At 45.2% G+C, this 23,255-nt stretch overlaps 1 protein-coding gene across 9 annotated transcripts in view; it reads left to right on the top strand.

Annotated features, from left to right (window-relative positions):
• The window catches only part of RAD51D (RAD51 paralog D), a 40,968-nt gene that overhangs the window by 959 nt on the left and 16,754 nt on the right, over positions 1 to 23,255 (top strand). For 3 of the 9 annotated variants that reach the window (XR_015056819.1, XR_015056820.1, XM_085876388.1), the window contains exons 2-6: positions 412 to 505; positions 3,352 to 3,413; positions 12,805 to 12,923; positions 17,452 to 17,533; positions 19,158 to 19,292. Coding sequence is in view for 1 of the 9 variants with exons in the window: in XM_085876388.1 (XP_085732514.1) it covers positions 424 to 505; positions 3,352 to 3,413; positions 12,805 to 12,923; positions 17,452 to 17,533; positions 19,158 to 19,292 (480 nt within the window). In the remaining 8 variants the exon portion in view is untranslated. Of the gene's footprint in view, positions 1 to 408; positions 506 to 3,351; positions 3,414 to 10,397; positions 10,715 to 12,804; positions 12,924 to 17,451; positions 17,534 to 19,157; positions 19,293 to 23,255 lie in introns of those variants that run through there. The other 6 variants (XR_015056821.1, XR_015056824.1, XR_015056825.1 and 3 more) reach the window with 5 other exon arrangements.

The following is a 23,255-nucleotide window of genomic DNA, read 5'->3' on the forward strand; positions in this document are numbered from 1 at the left end:
TAATTAATTAATTAACTGACTAATTTATTATTTTTATTTTTATTTTATTTGAACATTCCCTCCATTCCCCACATCCAACTTTCATGGCACCGACCTAGTACCTGTATGTTGGTAGCCCCCAAACTATATTTGGTTGTTTTCAACTCTAACTTTAATTTATAACTTCTGTGCAAGAGATTAAGGAAGAGGAGCTATAAGTGATAATTTCATTCATTCCACATTGCATGGATAAATGTTGCTAAACCTCACAATTTATGAATTTAAATACTGCACTGAAAGCTTGATTTGATGACATTCTGACCCTTGACCTATATTTTCCTCTGGTTTTTCTGTCGAAGAGGATTACAAGAATGAGAAAATGAAACTCAACTGTAACCTTCTAAGAAAGTTTTTTTTTTTTTTTACCATCAGTGCAGGCAGAATATGGTGGTATTGCGCCAAGGTCTTTGTTCCGGGCTCGATGCTGAACTTGTGGCTTCGTTGAAGGCTCGAGGAGTCACCACCGGTATGTCTTTCACTGTGATTTGTGAGCTTTCCATTATTTGCACCCTGTTTGCCTTCCTCAATCATATTATACAATACTGTCGGACCCGTACATTCACAGCTCCGTTGTTTGCGGTTCATTGAATGTGACCTGCTTCTACATTCGCGGCTCTGTGCTTCGTGTATTCACGGGGTTTTTTTCCACCTTTTCATGGGTGTATTTTCGGGCTTTTCCCCCCACTTTTTCAGGGGCGTATTCATGCTTTTTTCGCCTTTTCACGGGCGTATTTGCAGTTTATCGTGGGCGTATTCACGGTTTTTCTGACCTGCTTCGACATTCATGGCCCTACCAGTGTGTCTTTTTGGCTGTGATTTGTGAAGTTTCCAATATTTGCACCCTGTTTGCCTTCCTCAATCATATTGTTGTGGGCCGGGGATCGGTGGCGAGAACGACCGCAAGGTGGGGAAGTTTACGCCGTCTCCCACCAGACTCCCCGGAATTATGGGCTGTCACTCCGATAACTCCGCGAGCCGGCGGGTCGATTAATCGACCGTGAAATGCCAATATCTCGACCGCGTGGCATAGGGTTAATTGTCTAGATCCAATATACCTAAGTAACCAGGCAGTCTTGACTACCGGAGATTCACGCCCTCAGAACGTCTGGCCGAACCGGATCACTCTACCAGCTACAGTAGAGTATCAACTTCCACCTACCAACTCCGGCTCGGATGCAGTCGAGCGGGCCTGCCCAGGACGTTCCGGCTACGATGCACCGATTACCGGGGATGACACCCCGTGTAAACTCAGATACGAACCATGCTGGACCAATATAAGGAGGGATGGAAACAGACTGGGTTCATTTATACTAAATTTATTCACAGCAAAATCAAAAGACAGAAGAGGTGAGACTTGAACGAATATGCAGGAATTTACAATGATACAAAAACACATACAATTCTACTTCAAGACGGGCCCACACACAGACACACACACACAAAATGAAAACAAACCCCAGTCTTTATTTGATCCCTCGCAGCCATGAGGATAGATGAGTTAGGGGGCAGAGTTCATGGGTACCTGTCATCGCAGGAAAGCGTGCTCGGTAACGCAGCACCTCACGTGGCTAATGGTCGTTGGGGCATGGTCCGGGAGTTTGTGCCAGGCTCGTGGCTCATGCCGGGAATTGCGTGGCGAATCGTCGGAGCTCCCAAACTCCTCTCCGTGCACGTACCGACCACGACTCCTTTTCAGACTCCTGTCCGTGCACGTGCCGACAAAACCTCTTTTCCGTGCAGCCACCGTGACCCAACTCTGCCGCTCCGCCACCGCGAACAAACTCTCCCAGTGCAAACGCCAACCACAACCACCCTCTGAGTCTCCGAGATATATCTCCTCCCACCATGGGGAGGGGCCTTGGCGAGAATCATCTCGCTGTCCATCCCTCATTGGCCTACGGCCGCACCCTACCGGGGCGGAGCAATGTTAGCTACTCGTGAAGGTTTTATTTTATGAAATACAGGATCTTCTGTTGGGATTGATATGTAAATTGTGACAGTAACAGGACCAGGGTCCACAGCCTGAGAGTAAAGGAGAGGAGAGTTGGAATAGTAGTAAGGCAGGGGTCTTTCACTCAGAGTATTTGATGCATGGAATGGTCTTCCTTGGAAAGGTAGTGGCACCACAAATTGTAGGGAGAATTAGTAGCTGTGGTATGGATCGGTGATTGTGTACATGTGTTGTGATGAGTCTGTGAGAGGGTCTCATCAAAAGGTGAATGTGCTGTCGATGTTTGTTCATCCCTTACCCAACAACTAACCTCCTTTGTGCCAAGAGATAAGAATCACCCTGATGATGTCCCTGTGCCCCATTGAAACTGAGGAGATACGCTGCTGGTTTGAATTAACATGGTATTGATTGAGCCAATTTTCCTGTATGGAGCAATGCCTGGGCCTTGAGAAAGGAAGAGGAGAGATTGCTGCAGAGGACGGAGATGGGGATCTCTCTTCGGGAAAATGAGAGGAATGAGGATATCAGGAAGTGGACAGGAGTAAAGGACATTAGCGAAAAGGCACGAGAAGACCATCTGCGTTTGTTGGGGCATGTACTCAGTAGGGTGCATGTCCAGACAAACGCATGAGGGTACATGCCCCAAATTGAGGTGTAAGGAAATGGTGGTGTGCAAAGAGAGAGTCCTTGGGATAGAGGGGTGTCCAGAGGAACGGCTCGTGTGACCGACCCCACAAGGTGGGATTAATTATGGTCACTAGGGTATTGGTAGCAGTTATAGAGCACAGGCATAATGGACCAACGGCCTTCTCCTGCGACCATGTTCCTTGTTTTTCTTTTTGAATGGTGTGGTTTTAGAAAATAACTTCAGCTTTACTTTGCTTCACACCGCAGTCAGCACGTACCTTTGTCAACTTCCAGTTTATACTTTATTATACTTCACACAGCATACACCTTTGCTGCATTTTCTTTAAAATAAAATAAAATATAAGCACACATTGCCTGAAAGTGAATTTGTAACGAGCAATTGCTGACCAAAATAAATTTGCAGAATTCACCCAATAGTGCGTTTTCCCATCTCAAGACAGGCCTAATCTTCTTGTTGACATGCTTTGCTTTTCATCCATTTGTAAACTTGTCTGTGATTTGCATGATTGTTTCACGTCTGGAGCTTCCAATGCCTCTAAAATATTCAATTCTGTTTCTTTTCACCAACACAAGTTTCTAACAGTCTGTGTGTATTCCTAGAAGAAGGTAACTACGACTACTTAACTGTGTAGTACTCATTTAAGAAAAAAAAAAGATATTGGTAATTGTGTTATCATGATATTAATAAAATGTTTTGTTGGTGTGGAATGCAGTGCAGGATTTAGTTTGTGCCAACCTTGCCCAACTTGCAATCGATGCTGATTTGCCTTACAAGGTAAGTCAAGTTTTAACAATTGAGCAGAAGCCCGTGGTAAAAATACCACGATATGAAATGGAAGCCTTTTTTTTCTCTTGTGCTGGTTGAAAGAGCTCAAAAATGGAAGGTTATATTTTTCTTCACAGGAAAGAAAAAAAAATTCTGGAGTGATTGAGGCAGCGGTTTGTTGCCTATACACTGCTCTAGTTCATCTTTTTGTCTGATTGAAAATTTATAAAATTCTTGTGGATTTGGATTAATTTGAAGCAACTTTTACTCAATTTTTTTTCTCCCCTCGGAATGTTTCCATGTTACAGGGTGGGACAGACAGACAGCTTGTGGTGTTGTGCATATATTTGAGGCAAGGGGGTGACAGGACGAAATAGGTTTCTGGGAGGAGACTGGGAAGAAAGTGGACCTGGAGAAAGGTGGCAAGGGAACGTGCCTCGTGTTTTCATGGTTTTGGAATAAAGAAACCTGTTGAATACCATTGAATTGCTCACTTTCGGAATACTTTTGATACAACACAGTAGTAGCCTATTATATATACAGTCATCCCCCATTTATCGCGGGGTTACGTTCCAAACCCCCCCGCGAGAAGTGAAAATCCGCGATGAATGGACACCTCCCCCAAAAATGCCTAAAAATGCCTATTTTTTTAAATAAACGCGGTGTATAAACACGATTGGGTTTGATTTATATCGAGTGCATAATAAACACTGGGTGGTGTATTAACACGATTGGGTTTTATTTATATCGAGTGATTATCGGGCTGTGACCCTTTGAGATAGTGTTTTTCTTTTTATATCGTTATTTTGAACCAACATATCTCACCCACCATTACAACAAACCACCACGCCAACAACACAACCACCACCAACTACGCCACAACGCCAACCACGCTACGATCGCCACAACAACACCACCACCATTTAACCATCTTCGCCACTACGCCAGCTTGCAAACGCCATCCTCCACAGACCACGCTACGACCCTTTCCGCGTTCAAAAGGGGTCCGAGAACGCGGGCGTAAAATAACGAGGAAAAGAAACCTCCAATGGTGCGTGTGGGTTTCTCCCGCCTTTTTTTCTCCGAGGCTGGTGTGACAAGAAGGGCGAGGCGGCTCGCTCGCGATTGGTGGATACAAGGAGTGAGGCGGTCGGAGTTGAGAAACGCCCCTTTTTGAGAAACTTCTCAAAGGCCCGAAGGAGGGTGGAGCCAAAAACGGGGAGGGGCGAAGGGTGGAGCCCCGAGTTATATAAGGCCGCACGAGACGTGAGGTCTTGTCTTTCGTGTGGTGGTCGTCAAGTCTTTGGTGGTCTTTGGTGGTTTCGCCATCGGGTGGTCCACCCTACGTGTTGAGCAGGCCAATGAGGAGCAGGCAGGAGCCAGGAGTGGGTACCCTGGGCACCGGGCTAGTCGGCCGCGGTAGGCCAAAGGCCAATGAGGGGCCGGGATAGCGTAGTGGGCACGGGTGACCCGTATGATGCGGGGCCGGTGGCGCCAAATGCCACGGGGGCAGTGTACTGGGCACGGCGACCCTCGGAAAGGGACCCGGGGCACCAACACGCCACGTGGGCATCGAGGGGGTGTCACCAGAGAGGGCACTCCCCAGTTTTAGGGAGCTGGTAGGCTCGGAGGCAGTGTAGTGCCCGGGGGTGCCATCATTGGAGAATCGGCAGAGGGTAGTTCCTGCCAAGGGAGCCACGCGTCCCAGCCACGAAACCGTGTGAGGGCACGGGAGGAAAATTGGAGGGAGAGGCCCGAAATTGTGAGGACACCAACACAGGCAACGGGAATCTGGGTTGATAGAACCGATAGTTTAAGCGAGAGGCGCTTTGGAAAACCCCGGGGTAGTTAACAGGTAAATGGTTAGGGTAGATTAGGAAGTGTACCCCTCCGCACCATCCATCCCTTCGCTCCCGTTGTGGGCCGCTGGACCCACCTTGGGTTGAGATCGCTGAAATCTGAGGAGGCCATTCTGAGGCTTGAATTGGGCCTCGACACAGGATGCTAGGTCTCCTTTATTCCCCTCCAGGAAGAGAACGTAGTGGTTGGGAGTAGGCTAGGGCAGGATAGGTTAGCCGAACAGAGACGATAAAGGGGGTAAGGGGACGGATTATAGTGAGGGAAGTAAAAATAAAATAAAACAAAAAAATAAGTTGGGGCTAAATTGGTTTTTGCAAATTAAGGGAGTGGGTATGGACAGAGACAGGCAAAGGCGATAGGTTGGGACGGAGACCGTAGGGTAGGTCCGAGCCCGTCTTCCGAGTGGCCAGCACCACCGCACTCCCTCCACCAACCTCCATTTCAAGGCAAAGGCTGGCCAACTTCATCTGCTGGCTGTTTGCTATAAGGCCTGTGCCGGTCGTTCATCTGCTGGCTGTTGCTGCAAGGCCTGTGCCGGCCACTACACCTACCGGCCCGTTTTGCTATAACGTCCTTGTTTTGCCATGCGTTGCCTGCCTGCCTCTGCCATGACCCCATGCCTGCTGCCCTGTTTTGCATTTGCCCCCCCCCCCCGTTCATTACCATGTGCGCCAGGATCATCGCGCAAGCTGCAGGGACTGCCCTGTTGGCAGCCGCAACACGGGACTGCACTGGCGGCCCATGCAGCGCTTTTGTTCACTGCGTTCATTTAAAAGGGGGGAGGCCTTGGACTGCGTATGAGTAGCCTGGCTCCCTGCTTCTTTTTTCCGCAGAGTCCATCGATCCTGGGCCATGGTTTAGTGTAAATTTTGTAAGTTAAGATGTAATTGTAAATGAGTTGCGCCCCCCTGCATGTGTGTCATAGCGCCGGCAATTTATTTAAGTCGTCTGTATGAGTGGGTTTGTTTAGTTAGTTACTCAGCCCGTAGGTTATTTATTTTTGGGACATGAATACCCTGAATGTCGCACTCAGGGATCCGAAGGTAAAACGTATTAGGGGAGAACTACACATGTTGGCACACGAAAATTCGACGACTCGGGACGAGTCTGCAAAAAGGGGAGGGGTAGTGTTACTGCTGTGGAAATTCGCAGAACACCATAAAGGTTCCTTAGATCAGTTATCCCGGTAAGTGAGTGTTCAGATAGGTTTCCCCACCATTGTTTAGAGGGAATTCTTCATGTTCATCGGGCTGTGACCCTTTGAGATAGTGTTTTTCTTTTTCTATCGTTATTTTGAACCGACATATCTCGTCCACCATTACAACAAACCACAACGCCAACAACACAACCACCACCAACTATGCCACAACGCCAACCACGCTACGATAGCCACAACAACACCACCACCATTTAACCATCTTCGCCACTACGCCAGCTTGCAAACGCCATCCTCCACAGACCACGCTACGACCCTTTCCGCGTTCAAAAAGGGTCCGAGAATGCGGGCGTAAAAGAATGAGGAAAAGAAATCTCCAATGGTGCGTGTGGGTTTCTCCCACCTTTTTTTCTCCGACGCTGGTGTGACGAGAAGGGCGAGGCGGCTCGCTCGCGATTAGTGGATACGAGGAGTGAGGCGGTCGGAGTTGAGAAACGCCCCTTTTCGAGAAACTTCTCGAAAAGGTTAGGAGGAGGGTGTAGCCAAAAACGGGGAGGGGCGAAGGGCGGAGCCCTGAGTTATATAAGGCTGCACGAGACGCGAGGTCTTGTCTTTCGTGTGGTGGTCGTCAAGTCTTTGGTGGTCTTTGGTGGTTTCGCCATCGGGTGGTTCATCGCTCTCCTGGCTCTTGGTCCTGTGGTTCATGCACTCTTGGTCCTGTGGAGTGATCTGTTCGTTGGAGGCGTGGGACGCTAGAAAGTCCAGGCGACGCACCGGAGACGTGGACTGGAGGCGCAGCTCTGCCGGCTGGGTGGCGCGAACCTGCGCGTTCATGTGAGGAGTGCCGGAGGGAGCTCGCCGGCCACGCGAGAGGCCCGGGATCTGGCACGGCCACGCTAGCTGCCGTGGGGACAGGGCGACGTGATTCGCCGACCACCGAGGGGTGCAGGTAACCTGCCACGGTCTCGCGGGACCCGTTCGGTCCTCCAGGTCCCACGTTATAAAGGTCCACGGACCCTGTCTGCCACTCCCATCTTTGGGGGTGGCCATTCCTTTGCTTTTGAGTGAATGTTGGTGGCGCCGTGTCCGACAAGATAGAACTGAGTAAGTGACTGTAAATAATAATCATATTCGGTTGAATTGCTTTTTCTTCTCGCCTGAATATTGCATGACTGCCTTGGCTGTATATACGTGTGCTTGTAATAAATGTGCTTTGTTTGAATCTATCCCGTTCATAGCGCCCTCTTTTCCCTATTGAAAATGCCATCTTGCCTCGTGGAATAATTAGTTGGGTTTGGAAATACCCGTTAAATAGAATCGGATCCGGCGAAGTCGGCGATAATACCCTCTCGGTTATCATTGCAGAACGGAACGGACCGCTTAAGCGGTTTGTGTCCCAAGCCGACCTGTGTCGAGGTACAGCTGCCCGGTCGGTCCCCGCGCAGGTACTTAGGTATATCGAGTTCGGCGAGTGACCCTATCTTGCGCGGGTAAATAATTGGCACGGCCGTGGTGAGGTTGAAGACCCACCTGTGACAGGGTTCCGGCGTTAGCTCCGAAAAGTCACGACTGAATTGTCCGTCCGGTGGGCGACGCGGTTGCTATTAGTGGAAAGCGGCCGATCCCATGCCGGCGGGCGCGAATTCGTAACAATATATATATATATATATATATATATATATATATATATATATATATATATATATATATATATATATATATATATATATATATATATATATATATAATATTCTGATGAGCCAAAACATTATGACCACCTGCCTAATGTGCTGTTGGTCCTCCATGTGCCGCCAAAACACCGCCGTCCCACCGAGGCATGGACTCTACAAGATCCCTGGAGGTGTCCTGTGGTATCTGTGGCACCAAAACATGAGCAGCAGGTCCTTCAAGTCCTGTAAGTTGCGAGGTGTAGCCGCCGTGGATCGGACTTGTCGGTCCAGCACATCCCACAGATGCTCAATCGGATTGAGATCTGGAGAATTTGGAGGCCAGGGCAACACCGTGAACACTTCATCATGTTCCTCAAACCATTCCCGAACAATGTGTGAAGTGTGGCAGGGCGCATTCTCCTCCTGAAAGAGGCCACTGCCATCAGGGAAAACCATTGCCATGAAGGGGTGCACCTGGTCTGCAACGATGTTTGGGAAGGTGACACGTGTCAAATTGTCGTCCACATGAATGGCCGGACCCAGGGTTTACCAGTAGAACATTGCCCAGAACATCAAACTCCCTCCACCGGCTTGTCATCTTCCCACAGTGCATCCTGGTGCCATCACTTCTCGAGGTAAACGGAGCACACGTACACGGCCATCTGTGTGTTCTAGAAGAAAACGGGACTCATCGGACCAGGCGACCTTCTTCCACTGCTCCAAGGTCCAGTTCCGATGCTCAAGTGCCCATTGTAGGTGCTTTCGACGGTGGACAGGGGTCATCATGGGCACTCTGACCGGTCTGCTGTTACGCAGCCCCATATGCAGCAGGGTTTGATGCACTGTGGATTGTGACTTATTCCTCCCATGACCACCATTAAAATTTTCTGTGACTTGTGCCACAGTAGACCTTCTGTCGGTTCGGACCAGATGAGATAGCCTTCGTTGCCCTTGCGCATCGATGAGCTTTGGGCGCCCAACTCCCTGTCACCGGTTTCTGGTTTGTCCCTCCTTGGACCACTGTCGGTAGGCACTCACCACTGCTGACTGGGAGCACCCCACAAGCCTTGCCATTTCAGAGATGCTCTGACCCAGTCGTCTGGCCATAACAATTTGGTCCTTGTCAAACTCGCTCAGGCCTTTACTCCTGCCCATTTCTTCTGCATCCAACACATCAACTTCAAGAACTGACTGTTCACTTGATGCCTACTATATCCCACCCCTTGACAGGTGCCATTGTAACAAGATAATCAATGTTATTCACTTCACCTGACAGTGGTCATAATGTTTTGGCTCATCGGTGTGTGTGTGTTTGTGTATGTGTGTATATATATATATATATATATATATATATATATATATATATATATATATATATATATATATATATATATATATATATATATATATATATATATATATATACTGTATAGATTTTCTATACAGAGTGAAGATTCATGGAAGAGCAAAGGTGGAGAGGAATTGCACTGACATTTGGTGGTAAACGGGACAACGTTCAAACTTACAGGATGTGGTTAAAAAAAGAAAAGCATTGCAAAAATGAAGGCACTGCGAGCAAGTATTTTTATAAGTATTGACCAGCTATCGTAGTTGGTGGTGCCTTCATTTTTTTTTTTTACATGGATCTTCCAAATGACCACAATTTTTAAAAAATATTACACACATTACTTACACATAAAATTACACACATTACACACACATAAAAAATATTACACATTGCATGTGGCATGGTGTGACTTCTGAAGATGTATGTTTGAAACACCTTCAATTGACTCCTAGTTGCTGAGATTTTTTCTGCCATTTATGACCCCATTATTGACACTATAAGCACCCACTTGCTATGAGAGTGGCCAGGGGGGTTATGTTCTGATATTTCAAATATGTAATTCAAAATACCCCTTTAGAATACTTCTCGCTGTATAATTCAAAACACCTCACTGCACTGCAAAACATTTGGAAAGGAATACTGTGAAGGGTAGGGACTTGTAATACCCTCTCCCACCTGGAGCAGCACCACACAATGTACCTTTACATAGAGAGTTTGCATTGTCCCCACCGCCGCCCCCCCCAAGACCACCACAAAAGGTGATACACTAATTGGGGTCATGTTGATCCTATATAGCAAGTCTGGATGGAATTGGCCTAAGACTGCAGACAAACGCACACAAACAAACACAAAGGGCTTGAAGGACAGGTTTGAGGTTTGCGCACTTACCTTTGAACTGTCTAGTCTGGGTTCAAAACCCAGTCTGGCTATAAACCATCCACTTCGTGGTTTGCATGCAGGGTGAGGCATCAATGTTTGTTCATTCCGTTGGAAGGATGTTAAGCCAGGGGACCTGGACGAAGCCATCCACCCCCTTTTTTGCTTGCCTGCCTCGCCCTCTTTTTCGCCTGCCTCCTTCGCCTCTCTGCTCCGCCCTCTTCTTCACTGCTCCTCATGGTCTGCCCATCGCTGGATCTACACTCGGTTGGTGTATGATGGACGTTATTCTGGGACCAGTGCGGAGCACACATTTCCATGAGCCCCGGCAAAGTGACTAAGCAGGAGATATCACGCCAACTCTTGAGGTGGAAACGTTCAAGGAGAGCGTCCTACGGAGGTACACGCCACACTCACAGACCTATGCATGACTAGGGTAGGAATCTTTTGCCTCACGCATCTTTTCTCGTCTCTCTCTTTCCACCCCTCTATCTCATCCTCTTTTGACGCACAAAAGAGCATCCCACTGATCTGCAATCAGTTTCCTCTGGCACGACACCGCACCCCCACACCGTAGACACCATTATTTCTCCCTCCTACCTCCCCCAAAGCATACTGGGTTGCGTTGGTCGGCCGACCATGCCAGGTATTGCGAGGCCGTTCGTCCTCATCTGCTCTCTTTCCTTCTGGCTATCTAATCTTCCGTGTGTGTGTGTGTGTGTGTGTGTGTGTGTGTGTGTGTGTGTGTGTGTGTGTGTGTGTGTGTGTGTGTGTGTGTGTGTGTGTGTGTGTGTGTGTGTGTGTGTGTGTGTGTGTGTGTGTGTGTGTGTGTGTGTGTGTGTGTGTGAGAGAGAGAGTGAGAGAGTGAGAGAGAGAGTGAGAGAGTGAGAGAGTGAGAGAGAGAGAGAGAGAGATAGAGATAGAGATAGAGATAGAGATAGAGATAGAGATAGAGATAGAGATAGAGATAGAGATAGAGATAGAGATAGAGATAGAGATAGAGATAGAGATAGAGATATATGGCGCCTGTCGTAGCATAATTTAAGATTGTGGAAGTTCTCATGGGATAAGTCTGCTCTGTGTCTGCTTTTGTAAATTGCTTTCCTTTCGTCGCACCCCACGAATTCCTTGCTATCCCTGCTGTACATACCAATAAACCCAATTTACTGTGCCACATACCTTACCTTGCTTGAGTGTCAATAAATGTTTTGTGTGGAAATGTTCCCAGCTCGTTTTTGTCTTTTCCTTTATTGGTCCAACATGGTTCGTATCCGAGCCTAGCCGAGACGTTATCCCCCAATGATCTGTTTTTCTAGCCGGTACGTTCTTGGACAGTTACGCTTGGCTGCATCTGATCCGGTTTGCACAAGGTGTACCGAGGGTGTGTCCCCCGATAATTAGATTACGTGATCATTAGGTAACCGGTATTCATTAGACAGAGGACCCTTAGTCACGTGATTGAGTTATTGGCGTTCACGGTCGATTCGCAACCCGCTGCGTCATGGAGTTATTTGTGTGCGACGACCTGTGATTCTGGAGAATCTGGTGGGAACCCGAGGTAGTGGGAACCTTCCCCCGCCCCCCCCCCCCACCCTCATGGTCTTCTTGCCCCCGACCTCAGGCCTGCAACAATATTTTCCAATATCATCTCTATAATATTTTTTTATACCAAGGGGTAGGCTGTATTTTAATACCTCACACGCAAGTACAGTGGTAATTTTCGATAACTGAATTAAAAACGTTTTTTGTCATCTTTGGGTGAAAAAGGCACAAAATGGTATTTTTCATCAAAAAGTCAGCAGCTATGGCAATAAAAAAAATATTTTTCTAATCGGCACAAAATTTTGATTCAGAAATCATCCTCAAACCTTTTGGCCTCAGACACATGATTAAAAGTGCCATTGCTCTTGGACCTCACAAATTGGATGAAAATTTATCCATCCATCCATTTGGACCATACTCTGTGCAGAGCGTTGGTGCTGCCTAAGCAGTCTCCTTGGCTATTGGGCATAATCCTGGACGGGTCGCCACTCTGACGCAGAATACCAGAAAGCTGGCACTCATTTTGCTGACCTCAGAAGGATGACTGGCAGAGTCAACCCCACCTGGTATTTATTCAACAGATAAGCAGGATTTGAATTCAGGACCCTAGGATCCCAAGCCCACACTCCAGCCATTAAGCCAACACCAGGCTTTTGAAAATACAGAATTCCCAGGAAATGAAGACAGGTGAAAATTAGAAATGCTGACTTTTTGTGAGTGCCAACCTTCATTTTGAAGAACGCAAAACATTATTATAAATGTCTTTCGTTTTATTACATTATTGAGTAGAAAGAAAAACCTATTATGTTTTTATTACTTGTGACATGCAGTATACCATTCAGATTTTGGAGTCCTATCCATTCTTTATTTGCTGCAAGACCTCTGGGTAGAAGAGTGCTTGACTTTACTGGAATACTGTGCCCCCTCCACATTTCTCCCTCACCACAGCGGATTGCAATGGTAAGGCGTGTACTTGTTGCACAGTTGGGAGCGTTCCTCACCTCTGCGGAGATGGCTTACGCAGAGCTGCTTTCCAGCACTGCCATCCTTCCTACCGGCTGCACTGCGTATGTAAACATCCTTCACAGTTTACTCATTCATGAACCATCCAAGTATGCCATTGAACTTATCCAGTCTATTTGTATGAATGCATAATGATTACTCTGGCAATTATGAGTCAAATTGGTTAACATGATCAACCTCTTCGTGTTTAGAAAAACCCTGTCACCCAACAATCGGTACTTTTCTTATTTTCATCGGACAATTGATTGATAAAATGTTGATCTCTCTATAATGGAAGTTTACACGATTATGAGATCAACATACAAAAACCTCAAGCAGCCAATTCATCATGACGAGCAGAATCCCGTGGTAAAAATACCACGATATAAAAAAGAAAAAAAGGAAGCCTTCTATTCTTCCACTGATTGAAAGGGCTCAAAAATGGGAGGTTATACAGGTTATTTCATAACACCAAAGGGAAAAACAATTTTCGGGAGTGATCAAGGCAGTCCACGTTAATTATTTAGTCTGATTGCAAAAAGTATGTTTTCAGGACGTTTGAATTAATTTGAGGCAACATTTACTTCATAATTATTTTTCTCTCTGAGGAATGATTCAAGGTGGGCCAGACAGACAGCATTCATATGTGGGCCATTCATTTGGAAAGTGAACCAAATTTGAAAAAATTCAAGTTATTTCTTTGGATTTTTAAATTGTATATTTAAAAAGAATTGTGTTCAAAGTTAGATTGACAATACTTTTTTTTTCTTCAAATTAATGACCCATTCATGCTGATTTGCATAAATTAACATTGGCATCCATTTTAATGAAGAAAACTTGCTTTTTTTCCCCAATATTGGACAAGCCTAAAATAGTATTTAACCATTTTTTTCTATGTTTCAATGTTATATTATGCTTGTCCAAATTGATTCTAAAATATTTCATTAAAAAAAAGTTTTCATTCAAACATAATCTAATAAATAACAGAGAAAATGAATTCACTTTGAATGTCACACACATGACCCCAAAACAGGAAAAGTTTATGCCATTTGAAAACCACAGCTCTGATAATTGGCAACATTGGCAACGCATAACTACATAATATCTCCTAAAGACAGTTAATTCTTTAGAAGTGGCATACTGTAACTTGTACAGAAATTTTCAATGTTTGGCAGGTTCTTTTTATTCATCAAATCAATTAATAATGATTATATCATGCAAAAGTACGTGTGTACATCTTAGATCTTCCTTGATGTAGATTAAGTAACAAAGTCTGTGTTTTCTTTCACAACAAATGTGTATTGAACGTTCAACTCCTTTTTCTTTATAATTTTTTCTTTATTTTATTTTTAAATGTGTCATTTATTCCATCTTTCATCAAAACAATAAATAGCTGTGAATTAAAAGTGATTGTCCTTAACTGCAATTTCCCATCTTTACATGAAAGTTATTTTGTATTTTGTACAATATATATATATATATATATATATATATATATATATATATATATATATATATATATATATATGTCATCCCCCTTTTCTCGCGGGGGTTACATTCCAAACCTCCCCGCACTAAGTGAAAATCTACGATGAATGGACGCCTCCCCAAAAAACGACTCATCTGGTCTGGTCGGTTGGGGAGTGATCGGGTTTGAGGTGCCGGAGATTGACTCGTCTGGTCTGGTCGGTTTGGCAGTGATTGGGTTTGAGGTGCCGGAGATCGACTCGTCTGTCCTGGTCGGTTTGGCAGTGATTGGGTTTGAGGTGCTGGAGATCGACTCGTCTGGTCTGGTCAGTTTTGAGGTGCTGGGTACGAGCAGTGCTCGTCCAACGGCGGCAAACCTTTTTCCTTCCGGAAGCATATCGAGCACCTTAACCTTCTCCTGGAGCATCATGACCTTCCTCTGGCGTTTCGGTTCCTTGCCAGAAACCTTAGAAGGTGCAGGGCGTTTGGGCGGCATCGTGGGACTTGGAGAAAAAAACGTAGAAAATATTTGAAGTTCACAAGCGAAACTTTGTCTCGTGCATTGTGTGACTGGTCGAGCACCACGCGTTATAATTTAGTGCTTAAATAATTTATATTTTATATATTATTACCGCGATGTACCGGGGGAATCCGCAGGAAAAATTATACGTTCCAAGGGAAAACCCGCGATGAACCGGGGGAGCGATAGTTGAACCGCGATAAAGCGGGGGTTGACTGTATATGACTTTCTAGGCATTAATTAGTTAATTCGCTTGAATAATTATACCACCTCAACTTAACACCTGTAACACTCAAAACTTTATTGTCTTCAATATAATTGTAATCACTATCCATTAATATTCAAGTTTTCCACTGTTTACTTGTTTGTACTATTCAGACCTGCTTATTTTCGTACATGTAAATGTATTTGTTCATAAGGTGAGCAAAAAGATGCATTGCTGTGATAATTCTCAAGGTTATAAAATATGCTTTACATGATAGTTCAGTATAGTAAATAAACAAGTGCAATATATCTGTCATCAACTCAGGTGAATACACTTTAAGCCTATTAACAAGAGCAAACTTTGAAAACTTTGTTTGTTAATTTCAGATTTCTTGGAATGGAAGTTGTATTTCTTGATGTAAATAAACTTTAAAGCAAGAAATCTTGATGTAAATAAACTTTAAAGCAACAAGAAATTAATTGTTTTGAGTTTTTAGATCCTCGTGGAGGATCTCTAAGTCTTACTCACGTTGTTGTTCTTCATCTTCTTCTTGTGGACTTTTTTGTTTCACAGCCTACAGTTTTCATCGAAACTTCCTGAAACTTGGCATATACATGTAAAAATACCCTGCGCAGACAGTAACCATCTCCGATTTTGAAAATTCCTCCGAGAAAAAAAGTTATGACGTCAAAATATCTCTGCTAATGGAAATCGCCTAAAAATTGTCTCCGAAACTAGGCAAGCTTTTTGAATTCTGTTTGTGGGAATCGAACAGGGCATTAGCAGAGATGAATTACCGCACATATGATACACCACTATGACGTCATATCAATTTTTATGATGTCATTCCTATTTTTTGACATTTTTTGTTTCACAACCCAGAGTTTTCATCGGATCTTCGTGAAACTTGCCATGTATATACAGAAAGCCCACACACAGGCAGTAACCATCTCCGATTTTGGAAATTCTTCCTAGAAAAAAGTTGACGTCATAATATCGCCGCTAATGGAATCGCCTATACCATTATCTCCGAAACTAGGCAAGCGGTTTGAATTTTGTTTGTGGGAATCAAGCCGGGCATTAGCACAGATAATGTATCGCATACCTGATACATCACAATGACGTCGTATTCTTTTTTATGACGTCCTCATTAAGAGGACGAGGATCTTGGCTCATTTGAGCTTGTTTTTATTGAAATAATTTCATTAAAAATCTCAAACATTTAGTATAGACAAAGAACGATTTATTTTTAAGCATAAAACAAGCTGCCATTTTGATCTAATACTTCCGTGTTCATTAATAAATAAAATTGTGTTTAGAAGATCACACAATAATTTCTTCGACTTTCTTTTCTCCGTTTTTTTATTTTCACATTGACTCGCAATATCAAGTTTTGTTCAAATCAGGCAATGAAAAAAATTATTTAAAAAATCAATTCACGATTCAGTCAAGTACTCCGGGATTATCTGATCAATGCAAGCAACCTCAGCGGTATAGTTCGCTGGAGCTATCTTTTTTTTGTTTTGAAATGATTTTTTTTTGTATCAACCACTGTCACAATGGGAACCCAACGGGTTCACAGGTCGTCTCATATATATATATATATATATATATATATATATATATATATATATATATATATATATATATATATATATATATATATATATATATATATATATATATATATACACATACACATTATACCGGGCGTAGTGGCATTCGACTGTAATCCGGCTACTCGGAGGCTTGGGTTGGAGGATCGCTTGAGGACAGGGGCTCTGCTCTGCGCTGGGCCGCGCTATGAGAGGGTGTAGGGCAGCCCGGAATCATGGCGAAACCCATTCCTTATCCCTGTGTCGTAAGAGGCGACCAGGGTTGCGTCGGGAAGGGCATCTGGCGTAAAACCTCTGCCAAATCAGTATGCGGATCATAACGGATGATCCGCTGTGGCGACCCCTAACGGGAGCAGCCGAAAGAAGAAGATATATATTTATAATTATATATATATATATATATTTATTTTTATATATTTATATTTATATATATATTTTTTTTTTCCTTTTATATACATAATTATATAGATGTAGATTCATTTTACTGTTTTGCAATCAACCCAATGGTTGATCTCATCTCTGACATTCACTTCAACTACATTTTTGTAATTTTGAGCTTCTTCTGCCTTAATGAATGCACGCTGACTCGCACGTTGCTGTAAAATAACATTTTGTGATGTATATTCACACAAAAAAAAATCATTTCACCCTTTCACTTCTTTGTCCTCCTCACACTTTTTTATATTCTGAATTCATCCTCCCTTCCTTTTCTTCTCACTCCTTTCCTATTCACGCATTTTCAAGTTATTGAATTGAAACAAACATTTTTGTAACCTCTTCCTTAGCCTCAACTCCCTCTTGGACTGTGGCCTTTACACTGGAGAGTTAACGGAGATAACTGGAGCACCAGGAACAGGCAAGACTCAGGTAATTAACCTCTTTCATCAAGAGGATGCAGGGTGGCATGGGGGGGGGGGTGGGGAGAAAAGTGAAGTGCCATGCAAAGACTTGATTTTGAATCTAAGTTGTAATATCAAAAGCATGGGAATTTGAGCTTTGATAACTGGGCTGTTTGCCAATCTTCAACTTCTTATTAAGAAATGTGCTTTTGATCTCGTATATCAGTGAATAAATGGCCTGGATGCATTGACATTGTTACCGCTGCAATCACAAGCAGCTGCACCTGTTATCAGCAGAGAATCCCGGACTGGAATCATTCAGGCACAGAGAGAGCAAAGCAAGTCAAAAGGATTGACAGTAGCATGAGAAGGCCAAGAAAATGTGAATAGGTTTTCTTTCTTTTTTTGTATATTGTCGGACTCTGACATTCGCAGGGGATATGTTCCTGAAAAATGCCGCGAATGTCGAATGGGTGAATGTCGGGTTATTGTTTCAATGGGAAAAAGAGGGATAAGTTGCCGGCGGTTCGTGATTCATGAGGGAAAATCAAAAATCCCTTGAAAAGCCATGAATACGTGAAGCAAGTGGCCACGAATGTATAAGCAGGTCAGAAAAACCAGGAATATGCCCACGAAAAAGTGTAATAAAAAACGCAAAGCACAAGACCGCGAATGTAGAAGCAGGTCACATTTTATGAACTGTGGATACGCGGGGTTCACGAACAGCGGAACCATGAATGTCGGGCTCCAGCAGCACTGTACAAAGTCGAGGCTCATGGAAGAGCGAGAACACTGAACAGATCAGGACACGGCAGAACAAAAGGAATAGTAGAGAGAGGGGGAGAACTCCAACAGCACAGTATCCCCTTGGTGTGCTTCGCAAAGAGTAGGCGAGCTATCGCTAACACCATGAACAAATTTCAAATTCCTGCTCTAACCTACAGGGGGCACTGCATCAGCAGCACAGCTTCATCCCCAGAAAATGATACAACCCACAGCCATGTGCTGTATACAAAGAAGAAGCAGTGCAGGAACAACATAAAGCAGTAAGATGGTTGCAATTATTCATGAGTTTATTGTTTGTTTGTTTTACCTGCACAGATTTATTTGGGCACACTAAGCACAGTGAACATTTTTATCCAATCAGGAGTCCCAGAGCAATAGCTTGTATTGATTGCTCTCCTCTTTCATGACTGGAGTAAACACCTTGATTCGTCCAGTTAGCCTGGTAAATGAGAGTTTGCTGTAAAAGAGCCCAGTTTTCCTTCCTGATAATTTGCTTCTGCATCCATCTTGTCACCCTGTGTGTCCTCCCCCTACCCCTCATTCTGCCCCACATTCCTCATTTGTCCGAGTCTCCCTCTATTTTGTGCCTCACCCCTGCTGTTGGTGGGTTTCTCACCTCTCTTTCTACTGTTCCCTTTTTTTCTGTTACTTCCTGATCCATTCTATTTTCTAGCAGTCTCGCTCTTCCATGAGCCTTGACTTTGGATACAAAATAAAAAAAACACTTTTGGTGAAAAGCAGAGAATGAATTTACTTGGTTAACTGCATGCATAAAGTTGTTTCCTCCAGTCGAGAATTCGGGGAGTTTGCCGTGAAACTTTTACGAATGATAACATGGTGTTGTGTGCGTATACATTTGCATGTAGGTTTGCGCATGTGTGGCAGTCAGCGTTGCATGTGATCTCAAGCAGCGGGTTTTCTACATCGACACGACTGGCTCCCTCTCCCCTTCTCTCCTTCTTTGCCTTACCCAGGCAAAGCTCACTGAACCTTCTCTACAGGTCAGTGCCATTAATTAATTGAGACTGATCCAACACCCTCTGCTCTTTCCGTGCTTTGTGCCCCACAGGTTTCTGCAGGATGCACACGGCCCACCATCAACCCCTTCTGGTGAAAGTGCCTAAATACAGGATCACTGCTCACCTCCATTCATTCATTGCTCTTTTTTTTCCCACCTGTGGAAACAACCTCTTCGGGTCCTCACTGAACACAAACGAGAGTTTCAGCAGGGGCTGCTCACAGCCTATGTTGATCTCCGCAAAGCGTTTGATTCAGTGAATTGGGATGCCCTCTTGAGGATAGTCATTCTTCATGGAAATTAGGACCATACTCTGTGCAGAGCGTTGGTGCTGCTTAAGCATTCTCCTTGGCTATTCTTCATGGCATGCTACCAAAACGGATCAATCTGATTTCTGAATTATACTTTGGTACTGAAAGTGCTGTGAGGTGTGGTGGTTCCATCTCTGACTTATTTTGAGTTATTACTGGAGTTGGTCAAGGGTGTGTACTGGCCCCCACACTTTTCATTGCTTGCATGGACTGAATTCTGGGGGGGATGTCGGAGAGATCAAGCTGCGGTGCATCGTTTGGGAATGTCAGGATCTCTGACCTTGATTTCGCAGATGATGCGGTCATCTTTGCGGAGACTCTAGATATCCTTATGGGGGCCCTTGAGGTGCTGAATGAGGAGTCTGAGCTGCTGGGATTACAAGGATTACAAGGAAATTATGTGCAGGAGGAGGCCATTCGGACCATCATGCCTGCACCACACCAATACCAGATTTTTCATAAATCTGTTAATACCCCTTCCCTTCGTGTGCAGACTTTTGGCTGCAACACTGGTACTCACTTTGCCGACGTCGGAAGGATAACAGGCTGAATCAACCCCCTGGTGTTAATTCAGGACCCAAGGATCCCAAGCCACCACCTTAACCACTAAACCAACACCAGGTTCAAAACAAACATGAAATTGAACACTTTTCCTCATCACAAGAAATAATTATTTATTTTAAAGGGATTCGAACTCAGGAAATCTGCACGACAAGTCAACGAACTTAGCGTTGAGCTAAATGTCAATACTTATGTTTCCTGGGTCAAAACTAAGATCCAGGCTTTCAATGACATCTTGGATGCTGCTATCTTATCTATTCCTGTTTGGATATGGACACCCAGCAGGATTCAAAACAAAACCTGTCAAAGGGTGGAGGAGCTCCTTGTGAGCCAACGGCCAACTGTGTCTGTGGACGTCCTCCTGCAGTTGGGTTACTTCTTATTAGGAGGTTGGTGGCAGGATTTGCACTCCGGCCACCGTAAAACCCTTCATTCCGCAAAACACAAAAACACAAAAAAATCTGAAAACCCACTCCGTGGGAGTACCTCCTGTGCAGCTTCCCCTCACAGGGCAGCTCACTGAATGACGGGATTGGGGCAAAGCCTTCGAGACCCCCAATCTTTGATGAAAGGAGGGAAACCACGGGGTAACATCCCTGGGTCAGATTGCGGGAGAGTGTGTCGGAGTGGTACTGAGGTGTCGTCCACCAGACGGCGGTCTCCTTGGGTTAACCTGAGGCGGTCCCTTCGGGTGGGCGCCTGGAATGTCCTATCCCTAAGAGAGGATGATCACCTGTCTCTGTTATCATCTGAGCTCAAGTGTTTGGACATCGGGATTGCTGCACTCTCTGAGGGTCGGAGACCGGATTGCGGCGAGATCACGGTGGGTGGTTACACCAACTATTGGTCTGGTCGCTCTGATGGTTACCATGACAAGGAGTTGCTGTAGCTGTATCCAATAAGCTGACTCCACTGATAATTGAGGTAACACTGGTCAACGAGTGTATTATGAGACGAAGGATTCGTCACTCCTTGGGTGTCATTTCCCTGGTCTCTGTTTATGCTCTGACTGAGGCGAGTGATCTCACCATGAAGGATGCATTCTACGCCACACTCGAGTCTGTGGTTGATCAGTGCCCCAGACGAGATACACTTCTAGTCTTGGGGGATTTCAGTGCATCGACTGGAACTAATAGGGATGGTTATGAGACGTGTGTTGGTCCCCATGGGTCAGGAACTATGAACCAGAATAGCACTAAGTTCCTTGACTTTGCAAGAAGTCATGGACTTAGGGTGGCCGGTTCATGGTTTCAGCGCCCACAAGCTCATCGCTGGACTTGGTATTCCAACGCTGACAGTGTGGCAAAGGAGATTGACCATGTCCTCATTGATGGTCACTGGAGGATGATACAGAACTGCAGGGTCTACCGGAGTGCTCATTTCTTCAATACTGACCACCGGCTTGTTGTAACAACTCTTAAGTTGCACCTTAAATCCAGGAGAATGGTACCATCCCAGTCTCGGCTGGATGTTGGCAAGCTCAAGGATGAGAGGGTAGCTGAGGAGTTTGTGAACAGGCTGAGTTAAGATTTGGGTGGTCTGGGTGCTTTGGGAGGTTCTGAAGAGTTGTGCAGTGCCTTCAAGACAACCATTGTTGATGTTGCCGGTGGAGGTCTTGGAACTCACCAGAGGGCAAAGAAGAATTTTGTCTCTCAAGGGACACTGGATACCATTAACCAGAGTCACAGGGCCAGGCTGAATGGCAGAGCTGAGCTGTTCAGGGAGCTGAGGCATGAAAACTGTACATGCGCTAAGGGTGGACAAGGATGCATATGTGCGAGGAATCTGTGAGGGGGTGGAGCATCACATGTGGTCAAATGATTCTCGTCCTGCTTATAGGGGAATTCACGCATTGCGTTCATCCAAGCCCATCCCTCCGTGTACTGCAGTTAGAGCAGAGGGTGGTAGGCTCTTGACAGCTGGGCCAGTTACTTTGGGTGGTTGTACCAGGCTGATCCACCAACTGTCAAGTTGGACGTCAGGGGTGTTACAATAACTGTTGCTGACCCTCCAATCATCTGTGGTCCACCTTCGTTTGTGGAAACGCAAACTGCGGTGAATCGGTTGAAATGGGGTAAAGCTCCAGGGATCTGTGGCATCCATGCTGAACTTCTCAAGGCTGGTGGATATGCTGTACTCGTGTCGTTGCATGCAGTTTTGTGCTCTGCCTGGAACACAGGCATCATCCCAACTGACTTGAAGAGGGGCCTTGTTGTCCCTCTCTTGAAAGGGAAGGGTGATCGCCAAAACTGCAACAACTACAGAGGGGTGACGCTGCTCTCAGTGCTGGGCAAGGTCTTTGCTTGGATAATTCTTGATAGGGTTCACCACCATCTGCTTGAGCACCAGCGTCCAGAGCAATCGAAGGCTTTACACAAAAGAGGTCAACGATTGACCGTATCTTTACTCTTCGGGTCCTTACCGAACGCAGTCGAGAGTTTTGGCAGGGGCTGCTTGCAGCCTATGTTGATCTTTGTAAAGCGTTCGATTCAGTGAATCAGGATGCCCTCTGGAGGATCCTTGGTCTTCATGGGGTGCCACCAAAACGGATCGATCTGATGTTTAAACTCCACTCTGGTACTGAGAGTGCTGTAAGACGTGGCGGTACCATCTCTGACTTAATTCCAGTTGTTACTGGAGTTCGTCAAGGGGTGTGTACTGGCCCCCACACTTTTCAGCATTTGTATGGACTGGATTCTAGGGACGATGTAGGAGAGATCAAGCTATGGTGCATCATTTGGGAATGTCAAGATCTCTGACCTTGATTTCGCCGATGATGCAGTCATCTTTGCAGAGACTTTAGATATCCTTTTGAGGGACTCTCGTGGTGCTGAGTGAGGAGTCTGAGCCGCTGGGATTTCGTGGTTCCTCGGTCAAAACTAAGAACCAGGCTTTCAATGACATCTTTGATGCTGCTATCCTGTCTGTGCCTGTTTGTGGTGAGGATGTTGAGGTCGTGGAGAGATTCACTTACCTTGGCAGTGATATTCTTGTCTCTGCTGGCTGTGAGTCAGAGGTCAATAGACGTCTGGGTCAGGCCTGGGGAGTCATGGATTTACTGGATAATGGGGTGT

Source organism: Eptatretus burgeri, chromosome 1 (assembly GCF_056783735.1).
Source record: "Eptatretus burgeri isolate ZD-2024b chromosome 1, Ebu_testis_v1, whole genome shotgun sequence".
In the NCBI taxonomy this organism is placed as follows: domain Eukaryota; kingdom Metazoa; phylum Chordata; class Myxini; order Myxiniformes; family Myxinidae; genus Eptatretus; species Eptatretus burgeri.